At 36.3% G+C, this 12,893-nt stretch overlaps 1 protein-coding gene across 1 annotated transcript; it reads left to right on the forward strand.

Annotated features, from left to right (window-relative positions):
* Window positions 1-3,773: 3,773 nt before the first annotated feature.
* On the forward strand, window positions 3,774-4,715 carry LOC100012766 (olfactory receptor 13D1-like). Its single transcript, XM_001367093.5, has one exon. The coding sequence runs from the start codon at window positions 3,774-3,776 to the stop codon at window positions 4,713-4,715; it is 942 nt and encodes a 313-aa protein (XP_001367130.2).
* Window positions 4,716-12,893: the final 8,178 nt, after the last annotated feature.

Raw genomic sequence — 12,893 nt, forward strand, 5'->3', positions numbered from 1 at the left:
AATCATCCACCTAATTGCACCATCCCCCCTATGTTTTTATTGGCATGGAGAAAAGTAAAATTGTTTTCCTATTCTCACTTTATTTTCTGTATCATCAATTAAAGCTATCTAATAAGTTTGATGTAATTAGATGGTTACAATATCCCTAAAGCTTTGAAAGTTGTTAAATTCCACACAGTTTCTATATACACATTTAAATGACTTTAGGGAATACAGAGATTCCCTGAGGAACACTTTTGGAAAGGTTGTGAGGATGGAGAGCTAAACTGACATCCATATGCAGTGGCTGATCATTTGGAATCACCTACATTCCAGGGACTATCACAAGGATTTATGTTAGAAGTAGAAATATAGTGATACTCTCTACTCAATAAAATGGAATGGCCTTAATGCAGGAAAGGGAACATTCTCTTGAGTTAGGCAACATCTCAAATATTTCTGAATAAGAGATTCAGATGGCATAGGAACAAAGGTAATGATGTTAACTAGCTTGAGTAAAATGAACTTTAAGCCATAAAGAAGGCTACTAGGTAAGTCAGAGAGATATAATTCATTTGGTGTTTCCTCAAATGACCAAAACATGTTGAAAAATGCTCTTGGAGAAGTTTGTGTTAAAAAACAAGAAGAGTACCAGCTAATTGGAAAGGACAGGAGCAATCCTGCATCTGAAACTTACAGGTAAATGAGAATGTGGGAAGGGTTGTTTTCAGAGCTAGCAATGGAATTAGAAACTGGGATGGGCCATTGGCAAGAAATAATGAAAATAAAAGTTATATAAAATGAGAGGATTGAACTCAATTATCTCTAAAATCCCTCTCAACTCTGAATCTATGATCCTAAAATCCTACATTCTATATCCTAAGTAGAATAGATGAGACTTGCAATGGAAGCCACGTGTAATTTCATAAAAGGAAGAGATCAAACAGAAATATACAGTTGCTGGATCAGGAAGGAAAATTCTCTGATTATTTTAATTTCTCATGAATGATCACAGCATCATATTGCTCATTGTCAGCCTCCCTCAAATTATTTGTTTAGTTTTGAAGTCATTTTTAGATGTGTTTTCTTATCCACAAATCACATGAAGCCTAAGGTTGCTTTATTTTTCAATAGTCTGTATTCTTTTTATTTTTTTAAACCCTTACCTTCCTTCTTGGAGTCAATACTGTGTATTGGCTCCAAGGCAGAAGAGTGGTAAGGGCTAGGCAATGGGGGTCAAGTGACTTGCCCAGGGTCACACAACTGGGAAGTGTCTGAGGTCACATTTGAACCTAGGACCTCCTGTCTCTAGGCCTGGCTCTCAATCCACTGAGCTACCCAGCTGCCCCCAATAGTCTGCATTCTAAAAGAGAAGTTCTTAACATTTTTAATGTCATTGACACATTTAAGGAGTCAAGTAAAGTCTATGAATCTCTTCTTAAAATAACTCAAATGCACAAGATAAAAATCTAGTTATATTGATATGCAGTTAGGAACTATATTTTGCAAAAACAAATTCCTATTTCATGGAAAGCACTCCTTTCCTAATGTTTCTTAAAGCTCTTCTGCTTTATCTCCTGTGTTCTAAGTTTCTTTTCTACCCTTCTATTCTTTCTTTAAGTTCTTTTTGTGTTGTCTTCTAATATTTTTGCCAGCTGTAGCGTGATTAATGCTGTTTCAGATTTATTCTAGCCCAAACATTCTATAGTTTTTATTCCAAATATACTACTCTTGTACAGAAATAGCTAAAGAAAAGTCATTGTATATATCTCAGCGAGAAGAAAGATTTTTATTTTCTATTTCTCTCTTCTCAAATTATTCAAGAATGTGGTAGAATATATAAATCAACATGTAAAATACATATGTGCAAATTTAGAGTATATTACTTCATTCTTTGCCTTTATGTATCCCAAAAACTAGTACAATGGCTGGCATACAGCTGGTGCTAAATAAAATTTTGCTATTTAATTATGTATTCTCTCAGGATGCTCTTCCTACCTATTTCTTTGAAATTTCCTCTCTATCCCATTTTCTGAATCAACTTTTATTTAATTCTTATAGCTGAGGGTCTCTCAAAGTTAAGACTTTTGGCCAAAACTGCTCTCTTTACATGGAAGGTGAAGTAGGTATTCTTCTTCATAGATAAGTTTATTAATGAGGCTGCCTAAAAAGAGTAAATGGTAAAAATTGTTGAGGGACTTGTAATAACCAGTGGTGTTTAGAGGATTGAGAAATAGCTGACCTCAAAAGGAAAAATTTACAAGGATTAGGCATATCACCTCAAAATGACAAAATTGGGCTGACTGGATCCTCTCTAAATTTTTGCGATCAAATGGAAAATGGGCCCTCATGGTAGAACAATGTTCTTTTAATGTTGCTATAAGAAATGATGAATATGAAGAATTCAGATTTATTTAGGAAGACTTATATGGACTGATGTGTGAAGCAAGCAGAATTTTAAAAATGAAAGAGCATCTTTGAGTGCATGTTCTTCAGTAAATAACCTAATATTTCCTCTATTTTGTTTTATTTCAACTTTGTAGTCTTCTCTCAGCACACTTAAAATCTAGATCATTAGATCTAAAGCTGAAAGAAGCCTCAAAGGTCATCTTGTTTTAAAGTTAAGGAAACTGAGTTCCAGGGAAATTAAGTGAATTATAGTGTCACAAAGATTGCAAGAATCAGAAGGAGGATTTGAATGCTGGTCCCTTAATGGCAGAGCTAGCACACTTTGTACCAAGCTCTTTTCTATGGCCTTGCATTTCCTACCTTACTAAGATTAATTTCTTCTGATATATGCTCTTTCAAAGTTCTTTCTCTATCATGGACACGCAAATCTTTATCTTTTTTCATCTATATTACCCTTTTCTATATGATTTTTGGTGTATGTTTTACAATATAACTTTTAAAAATAATAGTTTCACTCTCTAATACCCTCTTTCTCATTTCCCATAAACTTGTTGTAGAGCAACCATGGAAAAGCAAAGTAAACCAGCATGTAGTCCACATTCAAAGACACATATCTCATTCCACTCCTGTAGAAATTCACTGACCTGCCCTGAAGATGAATATATTCTTTATTGCCAATATTCTGAGGTCAAAATTGGGCAATACACTGTTCAATTTTCTAATATTTTCTGCCTTGTTTTCTTTTTCATTATTATGGTCCTTTGTTAATTTTCTTCTTTAATTGTTTACTTCACACATCAGTTAATGCAAGTGTTCTCAAATTTCTCTGTATTCTTCATATTTATTATGTCTTATGGCAAAATAATACTTTTACATTGCAATTTACTTCATCTTTACTCAGTTGCACTAACTTTGTTATTTTTACTCTCATGTAAAATTAAAAAATAAAAAACCAACTCCTTACTTTCCATCTTAGAATCAATACAGTGTATTGGTCCCAAAGCAGAAAAGTGGTAAGGGCTAGGCAGTGGGGGTCAAGTGACTTGCCCAAAGTCACATGGCTAGGAAGTATCTGAGACCAGGTTTTAAACCAGGACCTCACATCTCTGGACCTGGCTCTCAATTCACTGAGCCACCCAGTTGTCCCCCTCAATTTTTTTTTTACAAATATTGTAAGTCAAACTTGCTTCAGTTTATGTGTACATTTTCACATTTTCCTTAATATTTCCCTTATGCATATATTTTAATGATGTAGCAATGAATGACTTAAAATCAGTACTGAAAAGGGAAAAAAGTATGAGGCTAATTTCAAATGATATTATTAATTCCAGTTGCTTTGAGATATGTCCTTTCCTAAGTCTTTCAGGTACCACAGTTAATCTAACATGAATGAGGAGAATCACACAACTGTGACTGAGTTTTTTCTGGTAGGACTTTCCCATTACCCAGGACTCTTGCTCTCTCTTTATGTTCTCTGCCTGGTTATGTATCTAGTAATCCTGTTGGGAAACAGTATCCTCATTATCATCAGCATCCTGGATCCCCGCCTTCATACACCTATGTATTTTTTCCTTGGGAATCTCTCTTTTCTGGACATCTGCTACACATCCTCCTCTATTCCCCAAATGTTGATAATTGTTATGTCTGAGAGAAAATCCATTTCCTTTACTGGGTGTGCCCTGCAGATGGTTATTTCTCTTGGATTGGGGTGCACAGAGTGCATTCTCCTGGCAGTAATGGCCTATGACAGGTATGTGGCCATCTGCAATCCTCTAAGATACACCATCATCATGAACAAGGGGCTGTGTGCACAGATGGCTGCTTGGACTTGGATCACAGGGTTTTTGGTCTCCCTGGTACAAACCGTGCTTGCCCTACTAAAGCCTTTCTGTGGGAATGTCATTGATCACCTTACCTGTGAAATCCTGGCCCTTCTTAAGCTTCTCTGTGGAGACATCTCCCTTAATGTGTTTATCATGACAGTTGCAAGTATTGTTATTTTAATCATTCCTCTGACTCTCATTTTCTTCTCCTATATCTTCATCCTCTCTACCATCCTGAGGATCAATTCTAGTGAAGGGAGGAAGAAAGCCTTTTCCACCTGCTCGGCCCACCTGACTGTGGTGGTATTGTTCTATGGTTCAGCTCTTTTTATATACATGAAGCCCAAGTCCAAGGACACTAAGACATCGGATGAGCTTATTGGGCTCTCCTATGGAGTTATCACTCCAATGATGAATCCCATTATCTACAGCCTGAGGAACAAGGAGGTAAAAAATGCTGTGGAGAAATTCCTCATCAAAAATCTATACCTCAAGAAAATATGAAATACTTTGACCTTTATGGTCGGTTCGCTTGTTGGCTTGGACATTGCCTTGGGATATGCGATGATTAACATGACTCTTCCTGGTGTCAAGTGTATTATTGCCACTACGAAGCTTAATGCACGATTCTCCTCCTTTCCACACAGGGCGTTCATGTATTTGAAGCTCAGTTCCTTCAGACAGTTTTCATCTGTCTCATATGTCATTGTCGCTCCACCTCTTGGTCTCCTGTGTTTTACAAAACCTTTTGTTAAAATTAATCATACATAAACAAAAAATGGATTGCTAAAAGGCTAAAAACTGAAAAAAGCATGTTTCCACTTAGTTCAGCTCAGCTTTAGCAAAATTATCAAAATATTTTGTTAAAACAAAGAAACTTTTGAGGTAAGACTATAAACTGAACTGATATATTGATTCAAACATCCAATACACATGTAAAAATGGATATTTCTTGATGTTATAAATAAAGATTCTCCTTCACAGGCGATGATGAAATGTCAGTGAAAGTATGGTAAGGGCTACAGGAACAGGAACAGTGTGAGGGGGAAAGAGCCTAATCTAGAGCAAGAAGAGCAGCTTCTCTCTCCTTCTCCCCTGAGATATCAGGTTGTCAGTTTCCACAGGGTATCCCCAGAAGAAAGGGCTGTCGGGGATTGATGACGCACTCCTCTGTCAGTTACACTAATGGATGACTTCAGTACCTCTCCCTCAGAGGGGAACTAGAGGCAGGTCCCAGCAAGGGGTCTAGTCTCAGAGGGAGCGGCCTCAGGTACACCTATTGAGATCTGATCCTTGTTCTTGAAATGTCCTCTTTAACCTGTATTGAGAGGCTTGACAATATCTGACTGCTATTTGAACATTTCATATTGTATTTCAGGTAAAATGGATAAGGGAAGAGGGAAGAGGTGGCCCTATTGCAATCCTACAGGGTCCTTAATCTGAAAGACATGTAATATTGCTCAGTCAGATGTCTCTGTCCCTTCCCAACCAAAACAATCCCTCATATAATTTATTTATCTATTTGGCCTAAGAGAATGATGAAAGAATAAGTTCAGGAAGGCAGGGAAGGACAAGGGAGCTGTGCTCTACTTCTGAGAGTCCACGGCCTCCCACCCAGGGGTCTGAGATGTCTTTTCTTCAGGGTGAGGGAGGTAGGAGATGTATGTTTAAAGGGAGATTGGCTATAAGCTTGAAGGAACAAGCAGGTTCTTCGTACATAGCTTTGATGATTCCTCAGTCCCTAAAAAACAGTCCTGGCAGGTCCAAGGCCCAGGTCAGAACTCCTGAGGCTCCTCAGAGCCCTCTCAGAACAGTTTTGTCTTCCCAGCAGCCTTTGCTCTCCAACTGCCACTGGTTCTGTCTCAGTCCTCCTCTCAGAGTTCCAAATCTTTCCCTGACCCCATTCTTACATACATGCATTAAGTATCTGTGGTGTATAAAACATTGTGGCAAGTGATGAGAGACATAGAAGGTTAAAAACATCCAAGTTCCTTATCCTCCTAGAAATTACTATGTAATCACAATTTTAAAGGGACAAAATGGAAGATTTAGAAAGGATCTCATAGATCTTCTTGGCCAACTCATATCTGACCAAAAACCCAATCTATATCATATCTTACAAATGTTCATGTAACCTCATGGGAAGGATAATTCATACCTCCAGTATTGAGCAGAGTGCCTAGTACCTAGTAGGCACTTTAAAGTGGTGTGATGGATACAGTCCTGGCCTTGGAGTCAGAAAGATGTGAGTTCAAATCCAGCATAAGACATTTCCTAGCTCTGACCCAGAACAAGTCACTTAACTTTGCTTCAGTTTCCTCAGCTATAAAATGGAAATCATACAATCATTACCTTTGCCAAGAAAATCCTATAAAAGTGGGCTCACGAAGAGTCAGTCACAACAAAATAATTTAGCAACAATAATTAATGGGGAGATCAAGCCTATTGAACCAGTTTTTTCAAGAACCAGAACATTTTTATTTATTAGAAATGTACAAAACCCAAAACAAAACAAAACAAAACAAAACGAAAACCTCTTGTTCCAGCAGCAATTTGTTTCTGAAAATTTAGGGAAACTTCTAATGATTTTCAAGCTAAACTTCAGATGTTAGAATTCTGATGTAGACTTTAGAAAGTTAGTCGGAGGCATCATATTGAAACACCAATTACTGAGTATATGTATATGAGGAATATGACTTCTCCAGGAAAATGATTAATTTCATATTTTAGGTAATAAGGTTTTGGTGGATTTCAAGTTCTTAATGTATCAAAAAACAAAGTTATGTTAAATCTATATGGGACTGTTTTCATAAAAGCTATGTCTCTCTTTTTCATCCCAAAATTTGCTTTGGGGCTACTTCATTACAAGGGTAATTCAAATTGGGATTAGCACTCAATAAAAATCTCCAATTAAAAAATACTACTTGACTATACCTCTCTCACACTGTACTTAGAAAGTTGAGGGTTTTTTTTTTTAAACCAATTTTAGAGCTTCTTTTATTTCTCCTTATTGGATTTCATCTTATCAGACTTAGCTCAGTGCTCTAGTTTGACAACACTGTTTTGGAACCTTGCTCTATCATTTGTGTCAATCACTCACAGCTTTGCAAATTTGGTGACTAGGCCAACTATGCCTTTATCTAAGTCATTGATAAAAATGCATTAAAAAAAGATGGAAAAATGTCCCAATTCCCTGGATATTTCTTGTCAGGTTAACTTTGAGCCATCAACAACTCATCTTGAATTTGGCTATTTTACTGGCCCTAAATCTCACCCATCTGCTTGGGAATTATCACTTCATGTGATACCATCTCACAAGAAAAGTGGGAAGTAATTTATAAAGTGTTTTGCTACAGCTCAGGTAAAAGATTTCCACAGTATTCCTCTGATAAAAAAGAAGTTCTAGTAAAATAGAAACAAAATTGGCCTGACATGGGATGTTTCTGATGAAATGATGTGTCAGCACTTTATTATCAATGACTTATGCCTAGATTTTCACTAATGAACTCTAAGATTTTTTCACTGGACTATACATTATGGATTCTCTTCTCTTTTTAAAAAGTCACTTGGGACATTAATGCATTGCTGGTGGAGTTGTGCATTGATCCAACCATTCTGGAAGGCAATTTGGAACTATGCCCAAAGGATGATAAAAGACTGCCTGCCCTTTGATCCAGCCTGAATTTGCTGAATTTATACCACAAAGAGAAAGACTTGTACAAGAATATTTATAGTCACACTTTTTATGGTGGCAAAAAATTGGAAAATGAGGGGATGCCCTTCAATTGGAGAATGGCTGAACAAATTTGTGGTATATTTTGGTGATGGAATACTATTGTGCTCAAAGAAACAATGAACTTGAAGAATTCCATGTGAACTGGAACAACCTCCAGGAATTGATTCAGAGTGAAAGAAGCAGAACCAGGAGAACCTTATACACAGAGACTGATACACTGTGGTACAATTGAATGTAATGGACTTCTCTACGAGTAGTAATGCAACAATCCAGGACAATTCTGAAGAACTTATGAGAAAAAAAACACTATCCACATTCAGAGGAAGTTCTGTGGGAGTAGAAACACAAAAGAGAAACAAGTGCTCGTCCACATGGGTCAATGGTGATATGATTTGGTGTTATAAACCCCAAATGATCACTCTAGTGCAAATATCAATAATATGGAATTAGGTCTTGACCAATGCCACATGTAAAACTCAGTGGAAATGTGCATCAGCTATGGGAGTGGGTTAAAGGAGGGGAGGGAAAGATCATTTTTGTTTGGTTTTTTTGTAATCCTGGAAAAATACTCTAAATTAATCAATTAAATAAAAATTTTTTAAAGTCAGTACAATGTTTACCTTCTTACAATCCTTCTGTATCTCTTATGTTATCCATTATCTTTCCTATATCCCTATATGTGCAACTCTCCACTTTGGTTTGCCAATGAATGATATCCTCACATGCAGGGCTTATCATGGCCTGTGAAAGAATTGGAACTAGCATTCATTAAGGCACCACTCTTGATATCAATATTTCTAGGGTTTTCTAATATTCCTTTGAAGAAGAACCTGAAATGGCACCTAGGAAAAAGGATATGATTACTACTCTTGGTTGGTGTTGAAATGAATAATTATGATTGCTTTTACAATGAGAAAGGACTAGAAGAAAAAGACATCAACCTCTTTCCCACTCACTCTGAATGAAAGGGGAGATGAGAGGCAGGAGATAAAAGGAGATGTAGTCTTAACAAGGTCTAGTAAAAAAAAAAAACTACTTAAAATCATAATGTAGGCCAGACTGCAAAGTTTTATGAAGATGATATATGAACTGAGCCTTAAAACAAATTGGAAAGACTTTTACAATTTGACCCCAATTTCTTGGACTTCAGAGCCAGAACTTCTCCCACCATATCAAACTGCTTCCCTTTCTTTCGTTGTCATATAACCTGAAGGGTTAGAACTAATTCTTTTATAGAAGGGGGACCAAAATATGGGGGGGAAAGTTTTAAATATTTTTTCCAGAATGTTTTACCTCCTTGTTTTTTCAGACTATAGGTGAAGAGACTGAATATAAAAAGTCACCACAATAAAATAAGAACATAAATACATATATTTTCTATAAGCCTGAGAAAGGATTTAAATAGACAGTCATGTGACACATTTTTTAAAGGTTTGCAAAGCTGGAAGTATATAGTCAGTTTTGATGGAAAGGTGATTCTTAGTTGAAGACCCAGTTCTCTTGCCTTCTGAATATCATGTTCCAGGCCTTGCAGTCCTTTAGTGTGGATGCTTCCAGGTCTTGTGTGATGATGATTGGTGCTCCTTGGTATCTGGATTGTCTCTTTTTGGCTTCTTGTAGGATTTTCTCCTTAGCTTGAAAGCTTTGGAATTTGGCAATTACATTCCTAGGAGTTGTCTTTTGGGGGTTTAGTGTAGAGGGTGTTCTATAAACTCTTTCAAAGTCTATTTTGCCACCTTGTTCAAGAACATCAAGGCAGTTTTCTAGGATGATTTCTTGTAGTTTGATGTCAATATTTCTGTTTATTTCTGGCTTTTCAGGTAGACCATGATTCTCAAATTGTCTCGTCGTGACCTGTTTTTCTGATCTGTCACTTTGTCAGTGAGATATTTCATGTTTTCTTCTATTTTGTCAGTCTTTTGACTTTGCTTTATTAACTCTTTCTGTTTTGCAAGATCATTGGTTTCCAGTTGTTCAATTCTGGTCCTTAAGGCCTGGTTTTCAGTGATAATCTTTTGCTTTTCTGCTTTAATTTTTGGTTTTCTGCTATAATTTTTTGGTTTTCTCTTTGAACCATTTCCCACTTCTCTTGCCAGAAGGCTTCCATCTTTTTTATAATTTAATATAATTTAATAATATAATATAATATAATATAATATAATATAATATAATATAATATAATATAATATAATATAATATAATATAATATAATATAATATAATATAATATAATATAATATAATATAATATAATATAATATAATATAATATAATATAATATAATATAATATAATATAATATAATATAATATAATATAATATAATATAACATAACATAATATAACATAACAACATAACATAACATAACATAGCATAGCATAGCATAGCATAGCATAGCATAGCATAACATAACATAACATAACATAACATAATATAACATAACATAACATAACATAACATTATAATATAATATAATATAATATTATATAATATTATAATATAATATAATATAATATAATATAATATAATATAATATAATATAACATAACATAACATAACATAATATAACATAACATAACATAACATTAATATAATATAATATAATATAATATAATATAATATAATATAATATAATATAATATAATATAATATAATATAATATAATATAATATAATATAATATAATATAATATAATATAATATAATATAATATAATATAATATAATATAATATAATATAATATAATATAATATAATATAATATAATATAATATAATATAATATAATATAATATAATATAATATAATATAATATAATATAATTCCAATTTAAATTCTTCCAGAGCTTGTGGACAATTTCCATTTTGGGGGGAAGGTTTTGGGTTTATTTGAATTTCCTCCTATATTTCTACTGTAGCCTGGGTTTTTCTCCAAAAAATTTTTCAAGGGTCACTGCCTTTTTTGTGTTTCTTGGAGGATGTTTGCCCCTGGGCAGAGCTGACCATCACTGTGGAGGTTTTATCTTCCCTTTTTAGTTAGAAATCTGAGTGAACTGGACTGGTTCTCTGTGTATGGAGTTAAGAAGCAAGGATTTTGTCTGAGGCAAGCTCTAGAATCTCCACAGTCACAGATGTTTGCAACTCTTCTCTGCACAGGAGCGCCCACAGCCTGCGCTCCCCTGCCTGCTGAGATTTCAGGTGTAGCTGCTCTCAGGTGTAGGTCTTTGGTAGTCTTAGTTAGTTCCCACTGACCTAGAGGTGCCCCTTGCTCGCTCTTGAGCTGCCCCTCTCTCACTCGCTGATTTTGATGCATGCTGCCTCTGACTCTGGCTCCGTAGGTGGGGTGGGGGAGGGTAGATTGGCTCACATTTGGGTAGGAGCTTTTCACCCCCTTATAGTGTGGAAATACCCAAATCCCACATACCTTCAATGCTGCACTCTACTGTAGAGTCCCTCCATTCTTATGAGAATGTTTTCTTATTTTTGGTCTTTTGAAGTAATCTATATCAGTGGGTTCTGAGAAAGTCAGGCCTAGAGACCAGAGGTCCTGGGTTCAAATCTGACCTCAGACACTTCCCAGCTGAGTGACCCTGAGCAAGTCATTTGCCCCCCATTGCCTTAAAAAAAGAGGGAGATCCTTTCCCATCCCTCGAGGGGTGAGGAAAAGGAAGGGAATATTCCTCCTATTCCCCATTTTTGGGGGGTAGTATGGGGTTCTCAGGGAGGGGTAGTATCTCTGGTATGGAGGGCTTGTTATGCCCTCTTAGGGCAGTTCTCCAGCCTCTGATCCTCACCTGACACTCAGCTCTCACTTGTGGCTCCTAGTAGCTGCTAGCATGCGGCAGCGGCCACACCCCGGGCAAAGGCTTTGACAGGCCAGCTAAACCTTGTGAGGGTAGCCTTCGGGTCATAGACCCCTGGTGAACCAGGGCTTTGCTCACCCAGCATGTGAAGACTGCTTCGGCTGAACAGATGGAAGAAACCAATAAGAAGGTTCAATGGCTGAGATGGAGATGCAGCAAAGCACTGTGGAGTGCTTAGGGCATGTTGGAGCATAAAGGACAGCACGGCCATCCAATGCAGCTGAGGAAGTCTCCAGGTGTAACGATTTATCGTGCCATTGGACCCAGGCTTCCAATGTCGAGAGAGTGTGACTGCCTCTGTGCAATGACTTTTCCACTTAAATCTCCTTCACACACATGTCTTCGTGCACACTCATCTATACACCATAGATGAAAACCCACAAAGACAATCGTCATCCTCGGTTACCGAGAGACTACTACTATATCAGTGGGTTCTGGGAAGGGAAAGCATCCCACATCTAGACTGCTGCCATGCTTACCTGGAAGTCATATGTGACCCATCTAATGGAGCTTTGAAACTGGAGCAATGAACATCTGACTTCAACTAGGCTTCAGGTAATTAATAACTGTATGACCTTAGGCAAATAACTCAACCTCTGTTTTTATCAGGTTCCTCAACTGCAAAAAAGGAGCATATTAATAGCATCTACTTCCCAGAGTTGTGAGTATCAAATGAGATGTTTATAAAGCACTTAGTACAGTGTCTGGCACATAGCAGGTGCTTAATAAATGTTTTTAAAAGTACAAGAAGAAATCTATCTAAAAGAATAAAGTCATCACTATCAAAGAGACTTCATAGAGGAAAATATGTCCTGCTTTTCTATGTTCAATTGAGTTGAACCTTTGGTGACTAGAGATGATATAAAAGCAAAGAACACAGATGGGGATCATTGTAATGAAAAAGAAGGATGCTAATTATCATCACCATGAGAAATACAATCATGCTGAGATTGTCACAAACCAGTTTGAATATCACCAGTGTTTCACAAGAGAAATGATGAATAATTTTATGATCACAAAAAGAGCAAGTAAGAGAAGTAATGGCAAGCACACCTTACAATTATTTTTGTTTTATCCTCCTAACTCTGGA

The sequence above is a fragment of the Monodelphis domestica genome, chromosome 7, assembly GCF_027887165.1.
Source record: "Monodelphis domestica isolate mMonDom1 chromosome 7, mMonDom1.pri, whole genome shotgun sequence".
Taxonomy (NCBI): Eukaryota; Metazoa; Chordata; class Mammalia; order Didelphimorphia; family Didelphidae; genus Monodelphis; species Monodelphis domestica.

Coding starts and splice junctions, on each gene's coding strand:
- LOC100012766 (XM_001367093.5), top strand. CDS start 3,774: ATGAATGAGGAGAATCACACAACTGTGACTGAGTTTTTTCTGGTAGGA.